Below are 18,465 nucleotides of genomic sequence, written 5' to 3' on the forward strand. Positions count from 1 at the left end.
AGTCCTGTGGCTTTTACTGCGTTGCCTCAGATTCCCGTTGGTAAAGGGAGGGATATCCTTAAGGTGAAGCGTTGCACTTTAATGAAAGAATAGCATTTTGGCATGAGTAAAAATAAGGTAAGCACACACATCTCTCATCCAACCTGGAGAAAAAAAGCAAAAAAAGCTTCCCTTGAGGCCAGACTCTTTTAGGTATCCATACTTGAAAACAAAACAATACTTTCATGGATAGAACTTGAAGAAAAATTATACTTTGGTGAACATAGAGTTTTTGCTTTGTCTTTATTGAATAGTATTAGACAGGCATACTTTATTTCCTGATCCGAATAGTAAACATCCAGATCTGAATTTCATAACGTCAAGATCTGTTGTAGATTTACCTCATGGAATACAAGGTTATATGAGGCTATCTGCCCCCACCCATGGGCGCCCCCATTTCAAAATGGGTTTTCTTTTTTCTCATCTTTCTGTTTGCTGTCATTTTTTTTTTTTTTTTTTTTTGGTCATTATCTATGTGCTTGCTACTAGTAGCATTATTCCTTCAGTTTTTATGATTTTGTGGATTGCATGGGCATCTTCGCATTATGTGTACAGTAATGGTAAGTTGGATTTGAAGGGAGAGCACTGAGAGAATCTCCTAAGTTAAAGCAGTTTACGTAAGTCTAAGAGGCTTTAGTCTAGAAGGGTTTCGTTTAGAAGGGTTTAGTCTAGAAGGGTTTAGTTTTCTGAGAGGCTCATTTTGGCTTGCTTCCTGGGCCCCAGCCTGCATTTTGGTCCCCATCTTCGAGATGTTATTTTGGGTTCACGATGAGATAACTTGGGTGTGGTCCTCTTACCTGTTTGAGCCTCCCAAGACCAATCGGAAAGGTCAGCGGTCCCTTGTGACTCACAGATGAGGAAGTAAAGGTCGTACTCGAAGGCTCCTCAGGTAAGAGTTGGAACCCAGGTCCAGGCCAGACACAGACCCCTGCCCTTTACCTGGTACTCCCCGCCAGAAGCACAGACATTCCTGACACGAGTTACGTTAGTAGAACTAGTGCATAACGAGACCCCTGAGCCACTTTGAGTTTCTTCTATTTTTACTTAAATCAGTGATCACTCACACTGCTGCTTTTTTAATGGGTTCAGGGAAGAGGGAACGCGTTTTATCTTCTTTCCTGTACCCTCCTCCTTTGCCCCTCTTTCTTCATCCCCTTCCCAAAAGACAAACTTCCTCATCTTCATAGAGGTGCCATTAAAGCTCGCAGCCTTCCCGGCTGTCGCTGAAGCACTGTGGACTTGTGCAGGAGAACCACTGTCAGGGCTCAGAGGAGCTACCTGCGCGAGTCAGCCATTCTGGGTAGCAGGGCTTCGAGTGTGGGCTAGTGGGGTCCCCTCTGATACGGCACCGGCAGGGCAAGTCCCTCATGGAACAGCTTTCTCTTTGGGACACAGCACATTCCCTTAGGTCCCAAATGGCAGAAGCTCAGGTTCCTCCCAGGTGAAGCTACCTTGGCTCGGTGATGAATAAATCAGGGTGCCAGTGCCAAGAGGAGGTACCTGGAGACGGGGGGCTCAGAGTATTGGCTCTCACCTTCCTGACATCAGCATTGGGAGGTGCTGAGCCTTCTCCCAACTGAGTGGGCAGGTAGTCAGGTGTCGCCGTGGCAACTGGACCCCCCTGGGCATGTTTATACCAACTGGAAAGGCAGTTCTCATGGGTGCAGGATCACCCTCTCGGGAGTAGTTTGTCCAGGGCTGTTGGCTTCATACTTCCTGTGGTGGGGACAAGGAGGTCTTCAGAGTAAGAGCTCGTTGGATGGGATGTATGTTCAGGTTAGAGCTTCCTGTGGGTTCAACTGCCAGGCACTGGGGGTCCCCAGGGCCCTCCCTGCTCTCCTGTCCAGCAGACTTGACGTCCCCTAAAAGCCAGGTTGTGCGTGGCACTTTCTGGCCAGCTGGCCCTGGGTGTGTGTGATCTGCCCAGTGTCAGGCGGGTCACCCGGGATCCCAAGGCTGGGATTAGTCTCCTCTTCAGAGCTCTGCCAATTGTGGGCCAGGCGCAGATGAGAGCACCGAGCGCGGCATAGAGTGTGTGGGGGATGAAAAGCCGAACTGAATCGCTTTCAGCCCATTGTTCATCCGGGAAAGCTTAGAGGGATAAGAGGGTAACAGGCCCTTTTGAAATTTCCTTGGCCGAGTGAATAGGAGCGCCCCGTAAAGCATGAAAAGGTCCTGGCTGTTTCTCCTGGTCACAATGGCCAGCTCCGGGGCTGCCAGGGGGGCTGCCAGGGGCTGGGGAGTGGGGCCGGCTGCCCTGCTGGGAGCTGGGGAGGGGACGCGGCTGGGGAGGGGGGAGAGGGGGTCACAGACGGCCTTCAATAGACTCCAGAAGGTTGGAGTTCATTAGATACAAGCCCAGGGAAGCGATCGTCTCATTTGCAACAGCACCAATTAAGTCCCGAGGCCTTAGCGAGAGAGGCCTGGGTGGAAGGAAGCCTGGCTGGGCCAGTCCTGCCCGTGGTTTTTCCAGGGATGTGGGACGCCCAGGCCTGGAGGTGCCGGTGGGCAGGGGCTTTAAAGCAGTCATCGCCTTCCCCCAAAGCCCACTGCTGACTTCTGTTTCCCCACTAAGTAAAAAGCCCTGTTCAAGATGGCTGGGATGTGGGTCTTCTCAGTAGGCCTCCGAGAAGGCTGTTTTACGAGGCTGTTCCTCTGAAGCCTGCCTTCTCAGAAGGAATGGCTTTTTCAAATTTTTTTTTTTCTTTTTTGAAAGTTAGCTGCCAGACTGCTAATGATGTCTTAAGTCCCAGTCTTTGGAGTGTTGGGGACAGAAGCGTTTTGGGGCTGCTCCGGGGGGGGGGGGGGGGCGAAAACCTCAGAAGCAGCAGGTTCTTTGCTGCCCAGGTGCGATGTCCCTTCTAGAGGCGGCCAGGAGCTGCGAAAGCGACACCCACACGGCGTGGATCCGGGTCGCCGCCTTTTCATTTTGTGCAGGAGCCGCCCTTGGGATCCGGACCCCCTTGACTCATAGGCTGCATCTGCTCTGGAGTGGGGGCTGGGGGGCGTCGCAGAACCAGGGCGAGACTGTGCACGCCGGTGGGGGGGGGGGCGGCGCGCAGGTCCCCTTACTTATTTATTTTTATCTCCTTGGATCTCATTTACGGGTTTAGGTCGGACACCAGGGAAAGCATCCGTCCGCGTGAGCTTCAAATAGCCCCTTATCTGACAAACGGGGCTTTTGATGCCGGCGGCGGCCGGAGGCGGCCTTCCGAGGGGCCGCCAGATGGAGACGCGCGCGGGCGGCTGAGCGCACGCGCGCGCAGGTTCAAAGCCTCGGGAGCGCGACGCGCAGGTTAGGCCGGGCACCGCCGAGTCGAAAGGCTGAGCTAATTGGCTCGGCTTAAATGGCAGCTAAGTGGAGTCCACACTTCAAACCCAGCGCGCCCCAGAAACAGCTGGGCCCGGCAGCGGGCTCGTTAGCTAAAATGTTTCTAATGAAAGGAGACTGCGCGGGACCCAGAGTCGGGTGCGCTTCAGCCCGCAGTTCTGAGCAGCCGGGAAGCGGGGCGTGGACGTGCAGAGCCCGGAGAGAAGGAAGAGAGGCCCCTCTTCTGGAACGAGGGGCTGTTTTGGAAGAAGATGCTTGGCAGGGGGAGAATTAAAGCCACATTGCCTCGAAGGCGCCTGCTAAGCCTCTTTGAGCCTCTTCAAGTGGAAGCCTCCCTTTTCCTGTAGTGGGTCCTTCAACTGCCCTGGGTGTAATGGGGTGTGTTGGTTGATGTGGGGTGGGAGGGGGTGGGGGCGGATGTGCTTAAAAATCATTCGTTCCTCTGACCTTTAATTGGCCTGTGACCTGCTTCCCCTGCCCGCCTTCCATACCTACCTCTTTCCTTTCTGCATTATATGGAAAAAGAAAAAGGTTAAAAAAAAAAAAAACCATAGAAGCTCTGATTTCAGTCTGGGAGGAAAGGAGAAAAGTGGGAAGGCTCCTGGAGGACACTCAAGGACAGAGTCTGGGAGGAGATGGACAGGAGTGTCGCATTGGGGCCCATAGGGTGTTTTGACTCCTGCCCCCCAGGGTCGTCCAGAAGAGGCCTGGAACGGTGTCATCCTTTCTTACGGCCGCAGAAGCAACGCTGGTCAGGAGAAGGATGTGATCGTGTCTTGCAGCCCCGGGTAGCAGAACTTGATTAGCCCAACATGAGGCCCAGTCTGTGGGACCCATTTTCGGTGGGAGACGGGGACGGGATGGTCACTGTGGGGAACCGGCTGGCATGCCCCATTGCCAGTGAGTACTGAGTGGTGGGGGAGGACTTTCCAGAATGTTACCCAGAGCTCCCATTTCCCTTTTTTAGAATGTCTGGTGACTCCCTGGGCCTTAGGGAATGGCGCCCCCATGCTCAGACAGGAGGCTTGGCTTCTCCTCTTGAGGCTGGGAGTGTAGGTTGTTGAGTTAAGGACTAAATTCGGATCTGGGGACTGTGTGTGACGCTGGTCATCTGTCAGAGGTGGGGAATTAGGGCTTTGGGGACAGCGAAGCTGGATTATACGGCAGGTGTGTCTGACCCACAGCGGGAAGTCGGTACATGGCGGCCGGCAGCATCCCATTGGAATCGGTCACCTGGCGTGGAATTTGGTTACTGGTCAAGCCATGTTTGCTTGTGAGAGCCCAGTTTTCTGCCATGTCTTATAAGCGATCCCAAGGTGAAAACACTGAGTTTTGGTAAATAAGCCACAGGCGATTCAGTAAATTTCTGGACTGAGAACCTTTATCCTACTTGGCCTTCAAGGGCCCAGTCAAGTCCCAGGCCTGAGCGAGCAGAGGCTCTCTGGGCAACTCTGCCTGGTCTGGTCAGCCGGCTCACGCTCCCACAGCGCCCGCCGGCTCTGCCCCTCTCAGCTGTCCTCTGGGACAGGACTCACAGGTGTAAGTCCTCGCTTTAGATCTTGTTCTCGCTTTTCCCCTATACCCTCAGTATGATCGATTATTCTTTATGTGCCTCTTAACCAAGGCTTGGCTAAGAGGCCATTGATCTATCGATCTGCCGTGGTCCGCACCATCCCCACGGCGGCCCTGTTCTCTGGCCCAGGTCAGCAGACTTCCGGAAGAGGCAGCCACTTGGAATTCTAGGGCCTTGCAGATAAGGAGCCAGAGCAGAGGTCAGCCTCCGGCCGCCCCTGGGTATTTTTAGGCCCCGCTGTTTTTCACCCACTGCTGCTGAGCCAGAGATGTGTTTTCTTCATTTCACTCTACGATGAGCAGAAAGGGAAAGGGAAACAGCCAAACACCTCATTTCAATATTTACAGCCTCCCCAGTATGATTCAGTATGGAACTGTTTGAACCCTGAGGCTTTTGTAAATAAGTGGCCTCCGGTGGTGGGAAAATCGTTCCACCTTGACCACCCCACTGCTTTCAAGAGCAAAATTCTTCTTAAAAACATCATAGCATCTCCGGGTCATGCTTCTAATGAAGACTAACCGGACTGTAGTGTACAGGCTTTTCTTACCTCCACTTGCTTTCCTCCTCCTCTTCTTCTTCTTCTTCTTTTTTTTTTTAATATAATGATGAAGGCCCTGGGGCCCATACTGCCTTCAGGTCTTTGCGAGGACTTCATGACACTGTCCCCCTGCCCGCCCCTGGCTTGCCCTAAAGCCAGTGAGTACTAAGTGGTGGGAGGAGACTTTGACCTTGCCACTCCGGTCCCCCCGCCCCAGACCAGGGGTCCTCTCTCATTTCCTGCAGTGTACTTCATTCATCAGGGTACTTACCACCTCCTGAGGAAATGCAGATCTTTCTTTTATCTTTTGGCTTGTTGTCTGGACCACCCCGTTAGAATATAAGCTTCAAAAGGGCAGTCCTCTGCATTTTTACCCACTTTCTTCACTGCTGTCTTGCCCAGTAGCCTAGAACAAGGTTGGGTCATAGTAGGTATTCACATAGTTGAACGAATTGCGCAGAATGCCACATAGTAGGTAGGGGCTTCCTATTTATGGCCCACATTGGTCCGTCCATATGTCTTTGACATTTCATTGGTTAGGAGTGGTAGGGTTTGGAGCTGAGGGAAAGAAGAAGCCCAAAGGTCGGCCTGTGGTGATTTATAAGAGGGAGAAATTTGGAAATGACGGGAGGTCGACCATTGGAGAATTACGCATACCTTCACTGATGCCCAGCTCAGCCTGCTGCGACTCTGGTGCCTGTTCCTATTTTGCCCTGGTGTGCTCCATAAGGCATACCTGGTTTCCTGATTTGGGGTGGTGTGTCACCATGGCAACGGACTGTTAGGTGGACCAAAGGGGTCTTGGAATCTCCTGCTTGGAGAACCTATAAAATAGGGGAGCCTTCGCTCTGACTCGGCTGGCTGGAGCATGACCCAGTTCTGAGAGAACAGCCTGAGAGATGAGCTCACCAAGCTCTTTCCAAGTCTATGGTCCCGAGTCCAAGAGAGAGCCATGTCCAGACACGGTCGATGGGCAGGGGGTTCAGCCTTGGCGCCTGGGGCGAGTGGCTCACGCCCATGGAGGCGTGTGGCCCTGTCCGCTGGTGGGGTCTCTGCACGTCTTGTAGCATCCCGAGTGCTGGAAGCATCCTCATGAGCCTGTGGGTTCTGTCTTTTCCTTTCCCGTAGAGATGGAATCCCTCCTTATCGTGTGGGGAGTAAGAAACAGCTCCAGAGAGAAATGCATCGCAGCGTGAAGGCCAATGGCCAAGTGTCTCTACCTCATTTCCCAGTGAGTATAGCAGCGCGGGGGTCATCTAGGGGAAGGGGGTGGAAGGGAAGACCAAGCAAGAGGTGCTGTGTGAGTCACTGGGGTGTGACGCTCAGGGGAGCTCACACTGACCTACCTGGACCTTTACGTTTTCTCAATTCACAAAAGAAGATTCTCAGTGAGAAAGAAACCAGTTGCTTCCCGAAACCAGGACAGAATAGGTGATAATCCATGTGGCTCATTGGGTTCCCACTTGAATGGAAGCCCCCCCCCCCGCCCCGAGCTTTTGTCCATTCTGTTAACATCCATATCCAGAGATGCTGGAACCGTGCCTGGCACATACTAGGTGCTTAATAAACACCTGTCAATTGACCGAGTGAACGAGGAGGCTAGAGGAGTCTCTGCCTCCTGAGGGGGGAAAATCACATCCCTGGGACATTCTCCTTGTGCTGACTGTGCAGCTTGGTCTTTTCAGCCATCCGTTTGGCCATTTACTCGGCCATCTCTCCTGCTGGCTTCTGAAGCTCTGGAGGGCAGCCCTTCCAGCTTGTCTGTTTCCAACCCCAGACCTTGGCTTAGTGCCGCTGTGGAATCTGCACCTAGCACGTGCTAAATGAATGACGTGTGTAGAAAACGAGGATCCCATGAGCAGCTTCTTCCCGCAGTTGAGATGAGAGGCCGGCGTGCCGTGGACATTTCTGGGACCGCCCCTTTTGTGTCCACGGCCTGGAGGACAGCCAGCACGTGGCCCCCTGTCTTTGAGAGAGCCTCCCATCTACACTTCAGGAGCTGTGCTTCTGGCAGGACCCAGGCTGCTGCTTAGGGCGGGGAGGAGAAGGCTCAGCTTCGAGCAGCATCCCTGTTTGTGAATCCTTCCTGCATGCTTCCAAGAATCCAATAGGTCCATGGGTTACATTGCATTTAGAAAATTAACACTCCGAATTGCTAATCCCGTGTTGCCTTAGTGCAGATTATTGGTGGGGCATCTTCTCTGACAGCTCTTTACACAGTCTTGGGCAGACTTAACCTTGTCCTAAGTGAGCGTATTAAGATTGCTTTCCTGGGGAAGTACCCCGCCACAAATACAACAGTGTTGACGATATAAACTTTTTTTTTTTCGATGGGGCAGGGATGTATGTGTGTTAATAAAGTTCTATCACCCAAGCTTGTAAATTAGATAATTTCATCCTGGGATGTGCAAATCGACTTTCTGCACAAGGCAGCCCTTTGATGGGGGGCCGCATGGAGCCAGCCTGAGTGAGAGGGGTCATCGCCCACAGAGGGGGCTTTCTGTCCCCTCTGCAGCTAAGTGGCCGCCTCGGCGAGCCCCACTCACCTGCTGGGGGAAACACCGGCCCGTGCGGGTTGGCTTTTTGCTGCCCCCCCACCCCACCCCACCCCACTGAAAAGGCAAAGCCAGAGCGAAATGAGGAAGGAGGCAGAACGGCGGAGGAGGGAGGGGGCGGGCGAGATGACAGGGGAAGGACAGAGAGCCGGGCAGCGGGGGTTCTCTCGCCGCTGCTGTTGGCAGGCGATCTCGCCGCCTTTTCATATTCCGCACTTGATTTGGAGATGTTCCCTTTTCCCTTGATAGATCAGCTTCAGGCAGCCAAACTCAGCAGTGTTCTGCTACTAGCCCGCAGCAGCTTTCTTCATTTTCTGTACAAAGAGACAGAGAGGCGGGGTGGAGGAAAGCAGGCAGATCTAGGCCAGTGTTGAGACAACACCGCCTCAAAGGTGCGCAGTGTGCGGCCAGGAAATAAATTACCGCTTCTTCTGATCCGGCCCTGCGACTCCCTTCTTTTCCCTCCCTTTTCCTCCCCCTAACCCACCTCCCTTCCAATCTTATTTTTTTTTTTTTTTAATTTCCAGCTCCCTTTCTGTTTAGACTCCACTTTTTATTCCTTGAGTTGGTCTCTCTCTCTCTCTCCCCTCCCCACCTCAGAGGCTGCCTTTTTTTTTTTTTTTTTTTTTTATGTTTGACAACAGTCTTTGAAGATTTTCTACTTCAGAGTAGCTACTGATGGGCTGGTTGTACTACAGAGAGAACAAGCGGGGCCTCTCGGAGTGCGACCAACTGCTCCTGCCCAAGGCAAACGCTGGTGGGGACCATGGCGCTCCATGAGGCCGCGGCGCCGGCGCATAAAGCTCGCGGCTGCCGGTCGCGCTCTGCCCGGACCCGGAGCCACCGAGCACGTCGCGGGGCCGGGGAGCTCCGGCGTGGCCGCCGCACGCCCCGGCCGGCCAAACATGCCCTGTCCCTTTCCTGTAGAGAACCCACCGCCTGCCCAAGGAGATGACCCCTGTGGACCCCGCCGCCTTCGCCGCCGAGCTGATCTCCAGGCTGGAGAAGCTGCAGCTGGAGCTGGAGAGTCGCCACAGCCTGGAGGCCCGGCTGCAGCAGATCCGAGAGGTAGCCCTGGCCCTGGCCCTGCCCCGACCCCGCTGCGCCCCGCCGCGCCCCGGGGTCCCTCGGCTCACCCCGCGCCCCCTCTGCCGCCTCCACCGCCAGGATGAAGAGAAGGAGGGCTCTGACCTAGCGCCGGGCTCGCGGGACGCGGCGCCCCCCCAGCACCCCCTCTCCCTCCTGCCCTCCGGCAGCTACGAGGAGGACCCGCAGACGATCCTGGACGACCACCTGTCCAGGGTCCTCAAGACCCCCGGCTGCCAGTCCCCGGGCGTTGGCCGCTACAGCCCCCGCTCCCGCTCCCCGGACCGCCACCACCACCACCAGCACCAGCAGCAGCAGCAGCACCCGCACCCCCTCCTGCCGCCAGGGGGCAGGCTGCCCCCCGCCGCCGCCGCCGCCTCCCTGGCCGGCTGCCCCCTCCTGGGCGCCAAGGGCTTCGTGACCAAGCAGACAACGAAGCACGTCCACCACCACTACATCCACCACCACGCCGTCCCCAAGACCCAGGAGGAGCTCGAGGCGGAGGCCGCGCAGAGGGTGCGCTGCTTCTGCCCCGGCGGCCCCGAGTACTACTGCTACTCGCGGTGCAAAAGCCACCCCCGGGCGCCGGAGCCCGGGCCCGCGGACCAGTTCGGGTAAGTGTGGGCAGACCCAACTGTCGGGCGGGGGCTTCTCTGCAGACCAGCTGGGGGGGTGGGGTCAGAGGTCACAGGCATTCCCCTTCCGGGAGGCAGGGGGGGAGGCCCAGGATGTGTGATGGGGCAGGGGCAGCAGGTGCATGTCACCTCACTCCCTGCCCGTCTGTCCATCCGGCTGGGGGAGCCTCAGAGATGTAACGCCCTGGGCGGGTGTGGTCTCGGGTCCCCACAGGGGCAGCAGAGGCAGTACCCTGCCCAAGCGCACCGGCAGAGGCTCGGAGCCGGGCCTGCCCCTGCCCACCAGGGAAGGAGCCGGGTCCCTGCAGCTGCCGGGGGAGGAAGGAGACAGGTCGCAGGACGTCTGGCAGTGGATGCTGGAGACTGAGCGGCAGAGCAAGCCCAAGCCCCATAGGTAAACACCGCAGCCGCCACTGGGCACCAGGGTTGGGGCAGTCGCCATGAGGCATTGTGGGGATGGCTATTTTTGCAGTCGGCCAGATACTGATGTGACAGGACTGTTTGCTTCTGCCATCTTAATATTAAAGGTTGGCCTGAGCAGACCACAAAAATGCCATGTTTTTGGCAGTGCCTCCTGTTCGTGTTATGGTAGTTATTTTTTTCTCCTTTCTGAAGGCAGAATAGAGAAGTCACATTTTCCAGTTTTTCTAACCCAATTCCTTTCCTTCTGCTTTCTCTCCCCTTATTCCATGTTCAGTGCCCAAAGCACAAAAAAGGCCTACCCCTTGGAATCGAGCCGTGGGTCCCCAGCGGAGCGAGCAGGGCGGCACCACTTGTGGGGGGGCCGTGCCCACCCGTTTACCCAGGACCCCGCGATGCCTCCCCTGACCCCGCCCAACACCCTGGCACAGTTGGAGGAGGCCTGCCGCAGGCTGGCTGAGGTGTCGAAGCCCCCAAAGCAACGGTGAGTGGAAGAGGCATCGGGGTGCAAGGCAGGGGTCGGATATGGAGGTGAACACCTGGCTTGTTGCTAAGGGAAGGGTCTTCTTTTCTGCTGGGTCTGGTTCCTTCCTCAAGGAGGAGGAATTGCTTCTGGCCACATAAGATTCACCTTTCCAACCTCTAGAACTTGTTCCCTTTGGTGTCCTTCATCGTAGAACTGACCAGGACCTGTTTAAGTCATGCTTAAAAGGAGCAGAAGACTTCAGTGATTCCTTACAAATGCCTGGGTCATTTAAGGCTGGTTAGATGAGTGTATAAGAAGCCATGACTGATGAGGAATCCTGGGGCCTTCTACCCTTTGCCAGAGCTGGCTGTTTCCAGTCCTGGGCCCCCAGGAGGCTGAGGGTGGATGTTCCCAAGATGCCTTCCAGGCATCCGAGAGCCGCTGTTAACATGAGGTGTTAGTTAGGTCTCCCATTGGCTGGAAGTCGGGTCTGTGTCTCTGCAGGAGACCCCAGAGAGTAGTTTTCTGTCTACTCCCCATCCGCCCTGGGGATAGCAGGCTTACCTCTGAACCCTTTGTCCCGGCTGTGTCCTCAGGTGCTGCGTGGCCAGTCAGCAGAGGGACAGGAATCCCTCAGCCATGGGTCAGACAGGAGCCACACCCTTCTCCAGCCCAAGCCTGGCTTCAGAAGAGTGAGTGTCTTTGCCTGGCATTGCTCAGTTCCATCCAGTGGTTTCTGTTTCAGCGTGTTCATTCACCCTCCACAGTTGTGATTTTTGAAAACCTTTTTTTAGTGTGTGAAATCACCTTGATTGTAATGTTAGTGAACACAGATGTTGCCGTAAATTAGGATTTCGAACCCCCTGCCTGTACTGAGCCGCACATCGTGACTTGTACACAAGTGTTCCTTCCTGAAGTGATGGCTGGCTCGGGGTTCCTGGGCACCCACTCATCCAAAGCTGAGGCATGAAGTCATTAGCAGGTGGGGGAGAGGGACCCTTAAACCCGGCTGGAAAAGCTGCTCGCACCCAGCTTGCAAGTTAGCAGGTTGGAAACCTCTTTGGGTCACACTGAGTGGGGGAGATGGGGCCTCCACCATTGCAGAGATGGAGAGACAGTGATCTTTGTTCTGCTTGGGGAAAACTGTGTCTCCCCTAATTGTACGTGATTCATTTCGTAAATTTATACTCTTGCAAAGTGGACAGAGAAGCCTGGCTTCTCGTTTAATTACAGGATGGATGGTACATTTAAGAAGAAATCTGCGGAGATCTAGAATGGTCTAAATAATTTTGAAAAAGTTTTTCTTAGTTCGTCTTGAGCAATAAGCAAATGTTTCAAGTCCTGAATAAGCTACCACCCCGGACCCTTTTGTTTTAATTGGTTGACGTTAGCCTCCCAGCTGTTTGGGCCTGTAACTTTTTTTTTTTTTTCCAAGCCACTCTACAGAAACTCAGAATAGACGGGGAAGTCGGGATGACTGGAGCTTACCCATAACCCAGTGGGCCGTAGTGTCCCACGTCCCTGCCCTCCTTGCCCTCTTGGGAGGTGCCCTGAGTTGGTCCCTACAGCACAGCCTGGTCAGGGCGAGCATCCCTGTGGCTGTCGTGGCTTCTCCTCTCTCGTCTTCGTGGCAAGAGCCCCGTTGGAGCCCGCCTGAAAGAGACTACTCTGATCCCCCCCCCCCATTTGGTGGTAGGGAAACAGGAGCAGTTGGTACAGCCAAGGAAATTGTCCCTTCTCGTGCGCCTCATGCAGGTGACCCTGGGGTTGGCCTGTGTCTCCGCCAGAGTGACTGGCTCACACCCAGGTCGCGTCTGAGCTCACGGCTACGGCCTCGCTTCACCTCTGAAGACAGCGTTTGGAGCGCGTGTGAGTGTCTGCTGCCTTCACGTGCTAAACTTGTTTTCCATCATCTTCTTTTCAGTCACAAAGAGCCAAAGAAACCAGCAGGGGTCCATGCACTCCAGGCCAGCGAGCTGGTCGTCACTTACTTTTTCTGTGGAGAAGAAATCCCGTACAGGAGGATGCTGAAGGCTCAGAGCTTGACCCTGGGCCACTTTAAAGAGCAGCTCAGCAAAAAGGGAAATTACAGGTACGAGCCCTGCAGCTTCTTCCTGCTCCAGAGCTCCTTTGCTCAGAACCCAGAGCCAGAGTCTTCCCTGGCCTGGCCAGACCTGGGAGTGGTCAAGAGGAAGGGGGCTCGGGACGGGCTCAGGGTGGCTGTGGGGGTGGGCTGCCCGGACGCTCCGTCCCTTCTCATTTCCTCTCCCATCACCACTAACGAATAACTTAGCAGCAGCAGCTGAGAGGGGCTCTGGGTGCTGGAAGGGTTTTTTCTACCAGGTGAACAAGACGCTGAGTTTAAAGGGGACATTTTGCTGTCAGAGGAGAGCTGGGCTGGGGCCGTCTGTGGAGCCTCTGCCTGCAAGGGAGGTTGGTGCAGGGTGGGGAGACGGACAGACAGACACACAGATGGGCAGACCAGTAGTTCGGAGACTGCTCTCCTGGCTCGGGTGTCGAGGAGGCCGTCTGAACCAAAGGCTCGGGGCAGGGCAGAGACCACCGCCTGGAATGTAAGCAGCGTTCTCCTCACTTACTCTTCTGCCTGGGGAACTGCCTCGCCCTGTGTCGTGGGTCATGGGAAGGAGGAGCTCTCTTTTGTCCAGAACAAAGAAGCGGGTGGGCACTGGGTGGACAGGGCGGCCACGCTTCCTTCCAGGACCTTGGGAAGGGACCTCGCCTCTGGGCTTCCCTTCCTGGTCTGCACAGTGGAGATGCCCTGCCTCCCAGCGCCCTGGAGAGGGTAAAGAGCCGAGAGCCAGCCCTGGGCCATTTCTCGTTCACTTTCCCCTGACACGGGACAGGTGATGACTCCACCTGGGCTCATCTAGAGTCCTACCTGCCCTTCTCAATGGCCTTCATCCCAAGGGAGCATGTGGGTTCTGCTCCATCTATATGTCGGGTCCGGCATGCAAGCTGGGACAAGGGGGAGGCAAGTGAGGTGCTCAGTAGAAGGAGAGGCACTGTGTGAGCCCAGAAAGTGCCCAGAAAGTGCCTACGCATCCCGCCTCCAGCTGAGGAGGGCAGTGGAGAACTCTCATGGCACTTAGCAGCCTGCCAGGTGGGCACGGGCTCCTGAGCCCCAGACCCGCCCCTCCCCCAGCAGGCCCTGTGTAGTTTTACACCCACCTCCACCGGGAGCCGATTCAGGCAGGGGCCCGGAGTGGTTCCTTTGTCAGGGGAAGGTTTGGGGCTCTGGCTGGGGCCCCGTAGGTGGCCGGCGAGCAGGGCGTGGAGCCAGGCTTGCATCTTTCCCTTTTGCACCTGGGCAGAGACAGTTCTGAAAGTGTATCAAAGGGATTGAGGAACAGGCCCGGCTTCTTTCTCTATCCTGAACAGACACAAGGTGAAACTAATTACACAAGCGTGCCCCTCCGGGGCTCCATTCTGATCTCGGCTTTGACCCAGCGGGGCTCGGAGGGGAACTGCAGGTGACCCACGGGGAGAAGGGCCGAGGCCGCGGAGCAGGGGGGCTGCAGGGGAGGCTCGGAGCGCAGCGCTCCGGCCACATCTGGCTCTGATTTTTTTTTTTTTTTTTTTCCCAAGGCACACTTAATAAGCCTGGCTTTGAAGCCCCGGCCTCCCCTTTAATGCACAACGACTCGCACAAACGGTCCACGCTTAAATTCTTTACTGATTGGATCAGGCTGTGGCCAGGCCCTTCCCAGCCCCTTATCTCTCTGTGCGAGCTCTCCCGGCTGGCTGGAGCGGGGCTCGCGGTCCTCCTGGGTTGTGGGGGCACGGGGTGCCATGCCTCGTGTGTGCCCCGCCCCCACCCGCAGGGGCGGTGCCCTAACAGTTAATGCACACCCCCTCACCCTGCCCCGCCCCCCAGTAAAAAGCCCCATGAGGCCGGGGCCGGGGAGCGGGGGACCTGGGCCGCGTTGAGTAATCTCACTGTGGCAGCGGTTCACAGGGAGAACGGCCCCTCCAGACGTGCCAGATGCGATTGGTGCCAGATGTCAGCAGCAGAGTTTGCCACATAAAGCATGTTGCAGTGGAAAAGCCCGTTTTCTTGGAGAAAGTGAGGGCAGCGAGCCCTTTTGATGTCTCGGGGGCGGGGCTCCGGGAGCGTCCCCTCCCTCTCCGGGAGAGGTTGCAATTATGGAAAAGGTCGTTTGCACCGTTTGCCATGAAAGCCCCACTTGGGCATCGCGAGGCGAGCTGGGGGTCGCCTGTGCCCAGTACCCACTCCCCGCTTTCTCACCGTCTCCCCCAGATAGTCCGAGCCCCCCCTGCATGAAGCGTTTTCGCCGCCGGCCCACCAGACCCATGCTGTTCACCCCGATGCTTCAGCCCAGCCGGGAATGCTAAAAACAAAGAACCTTGACTAAACCCAGCTGTTTCGCTCAACTTAGCCTTATCTCCTATGAAAGTATTTGGCTTGCCTTCATTAAGGAAAAAAACTTAGCTCTAACCAAGGGGAATTAATTTTTTTTTTTTTCAGAGAAAAGATAAAAGCAAAAAAACAACCCATAACCCTGAGACAATTAAATATTTTAGAGAGGCTGTCCGCCTCCCCCCAGGGGACTGTGACCCTCCCTCTGTGAGTGGCCCTTTATTGGTTGAAGGTGACAGCTTGCAGGGGCCAGTTTAATCCGACTGAGGGGTCTTGGTCGCTGGGGACAGGGAGGGAAGAGGACTTCGCTTCGTGTCCTCGGGAGGGGCCTGGGAGCCGGCCGTCGCTTCCGAATGGGTCTCTCCTGAGAGAGACTGGTCATTTGAGTCCATACAATTAAACAGCCTCAGAAGAAAGAAGGCTGGGTGGGATGAAAGAAGCCTTTAATCAGCGGGCATAATAGAAGGGCCCTTAGTGTTTGACCTTGGAGGGGTGGGTGAGAGGGGGAGGGACCCAGGGGAAGAGGGGCTGGTGTTGTCTGCTACCCTGGGAAGCAGGACCGCCTCCCACAGTGGCTGTCCCGTGGCCGTGCCAGAGACCGGCTGGGAGAGCTGGCACTCGGGCACCGCATGGTGGGAGGCACAAGAGGTGTCCGCCTCCAGACCGATGAAACGAGCCGAAGTCTGCCTTCCACAGACTTCCGCGGATTCAGGCGAGGAGTCTGGGGTCTCTTGGAGGGGACCTCCTTCTTGGCGGCTGCTGCAAATGAACTCTGGGCCTGCTTTGCCCTTCCCATTCCCGCCTCCCACCAGCCCCCCAAAAAAGGGACAGAAAGGAGCAGCTCTGGTCTGCAAAGTACGCTTTTCACAATGTGCATGCTCGTTGGTGAGAGCAGCCTCAGAGCTGTTTGCAGGGGGGGGGCCCGCCCAGGCCGCCACTCCCGGGGTGCCCAGCTTACCCCCGAGTGGCCCAGGCCTGCTGGTTTGTGCCCCTCGGCCAGCCCGGGTAGCCGAAGGCCGAAGGCCTTAGTACAGCTCTCAAGATTACCCGTCTTCAGGGCGCACTTAGCGCTTCTTCTAGAGTAGGAAGCGCACTTTGACCGAGACGCTCTCCGGGTTTTTCCGTTCAAGGTATTACTTCAAAAAAGCGAGCGACGAGTTTGCCTGCGGAGCGGTGTTCGAGGAGATCTGGGACGACGAGACGGTGCTCCCCACGTACGAAGGCAGGATCCTGGGGAAGGTGGAGCGGATCGACTGAGCCGCCCCGTCTGGCGTCGGCCGGGCGTGGGGGCCACAGCGGCCCACGGGAATGGTTCTGGACGTTCGTTCGTGACCGCGGCGAAACATTTCGAAGGAAAAAAGAAAGAAAGAAAGAAAAAAAAAAAACCAATGAAGACACAGTCTAGGGATGAACCGGCCACTGGGCCTTTGGGAGGGTGGTGGGGGGAGGTTGGTTTTCATTATTCACGAGCTGGGTACTGAGATAAGAAAAGCCTGAACTATTTATTAAAAACATGACCACTCTTGGCTATCGAAGATGCCGACTGTATTTGAGAGACTGCCATACATAATATATGACTTCCTAGGGATCTGAAATCCATACACTAAGAGGAACTGTGTATAGCTCACCTGAACAGGAATCCTCACTGATATTTATTGAACAGATCGATGACCCCTGTCCCGGGTTTATGGATATGCTGCTTTAAATAGGAAGGGGGAGAGAGGGAGGTTTTCCTCGTTCCCTCCAAACGGAGGAGCGGAACTCGGAGTGCGTTAATGGTGTCTTCATTAAAAGAGGAATTAGGCTCTGCCCTGCGTTTCTCCAAGTGAAGACAGACTTTTATTTTTTTTTTTAAACGGTGCCCTGCCATTGACACACGCAGAAATTGGTGCATTTTTTTTTTTCCTATGCTGCTCTATTTTGTCATAAAGGTCTTGAGGTTTGACTTAGATTACACCATCACCGCCACGTGGAGGGTCATTATTTAGGGGGGTGACCCATTGCAGAGGAAGGCAGAGCCTCATGGGGAGGGGTCCCGGATTCATCCTGTAACTTGTAGCTCCCTACCGGGGCCCGGTGGCTGAGGCCCGCTAGAACCTCGCGGCTCACCTTGTGCTCTTCTTGAAATCGTAGTTCCTCGGAGTTCCCCACCCCCCCTTGATTAGTCTTTGTGCCACAGCCATTCTGCACAGAAGCGAGCCGTGCGGGGAGGCCTGGCCGCACCCCCTCCTCCACACCCCTTCATCCTGACGTCCGGGTTTTCGTGTTAAGTTAATCTGTACATTCCGTTCGCCGTTGTTACCTGTACTATACGTGTGTATATATCGTACGACAAAAGAGTATTAATCCACTATCTCTAGTGCTTGACTTTGAATCAGTACAGTACCTGTACCTGCACGGGGTCCCCCTCCGTGTGTCGCCCTATATTCAGGGCTCCAGCTTTCCCTTGTTTTTTGAAAGGGGTTTATGTATAAATCTATTTTATGCCTTTTTATTACAAGTCTTGTACTCAGTGACTTTTTGCCATGGCATTTTCTCCTACTTATACTGTAAATTATGCATTATAAAGAGTTCATTTAAGGAAAATTACTTGGTACAATAATTATTGTAATTAAGAGATGTAGCCTTTATTAAAATTTTATATTTTTCAAAGCATTGGCCTCGTCTTCGAATCCTGGGGGGCAGGGAGCAGGGCAGAGGCGGCCTTTGTTATGTGAACATCTTTCTTATGTGCTCAGTGTCTCGGCTGCTCGGGCCTATCTCTAACGACCTGATCTGGGCCAGCCCTGGGGTTTTTAAAAACGATTTCTTCACCTGGGTGCGGGCTGAGGGTTTTCTTGTCCTGGACCAGGCTGCAGACAGCACTTCCTCTGATGTCCTACAGCCTCTTCCGGAAGTACCTCAGGTGAAAAGCTTCTCAGAAAATGGTATATAGATGTGGAATGTTCCGTGAGCTCATCGCTGACCAGCCGCCTTCCCAGCGGGGCTGGGTAGAATCGACCGATGGCCTCCTGGAGGGTCTGGGCTGGAAAGGGGGCAGGAGCAAACAGCAGGTGGTCCTGGAAAGGGACAAGGGCAGTTTCTGCAGAGCAGTGGACGGTGTAATACGTGTGGCCGTGGAAGTCGGCGGGCAGTTTGCTTAGCGTCCAAGCACGTTGCCCTACGCTAGAGCACTTGGGGGGGCCAGATCGCATTTCGCATTGGGAGAGGAGGTCTGTGTAAAGGAGTCCTGTGATGAACTGTTCCCAGCAACAAGTTGGACTTGATGTCTCATGTGCTGAGTTTTCAGGAGGTGAGGTCTGAAGCGGATCTGGTTCCTGCTGCAAGTTGGTGTGAGGCCGACAGGTTAGATTAAGGAGAGGCCCTGATTGATTGGGGCCGGGGGCCAGCTTGAACTAGACAGTGTCGAGGCGCCTGGGGCAG

The 18,465-nt window shown here is 55.2% G+C and overlaps 1 protein-coding gene across 6 annotated transcripts in view; it reads left to right on the top strand.

Moving 5' to 3' along the window:
- The window catches only part of AXIN2 (axin 2), a 30,198-nt gene extending 12,501 nt beyond the window's left edge, over nt 1-17,697 (top strand). For 4 of the 6 annotated variants that reach the window (XM_016143679.2, XM_036223205.1, XM_016143681.2 and 1 more), the window contains 8 exons: nt 6,610-6,712; nt 8,964-9,104; nt 9,204-9,736; nt 9,972-10,151; nt 10,455-10,661; nt 11,240-11,335; nt 12,568-12,735; nt 16,173-17,697. In XM_016143679.2, coding sequence (XP_015999165.2) covers nt 6,610-6,712; nt 8,964-9,104; nt 9,204-9,736; nt 9,972-10,151; nt 10,455-10,661; nt 11,240-11,335; nt 12,568-12,735; nt 16,173-16,299 — 1,555 coding nt within the window. In that variant the 3' untranslated portion in view covers nt 16,300-17,697. The remainder of the gene's footprint in view (nt 1-6,609; nt 6,713-8,963; nt 9,105-9,203; nt 9,737-9,971; nt 10,152-10,454; nt 10,662-11,239; nt 11,336-12,567; nt 12,736-16,172) is intronic. The other 2 variants (XM_016143683.2, XM_036223206.1) reach the window with 2 other exon arrangements.
- Nucleotides 17,698-18,465: the final 768 nt, after the last annotated feature.

This window comes from Rousettus aegyptiacus, unplaced genomic scaffold (assembly GCF_014176215.1).
Source record: "Rousettus aegyptiacus isolate mRouAeg1 unplaced genomic scaffold, mRouAeg1.p scaffold_m13_p_6, whole genome shotgun sequence".
Taxonomy (NCBI): Eukaryota; Metazoa; Chordata; class Mammalia; order Chiroptera; family Pteropodidae; genus Rousettus; species Rousettus aegyptiacus.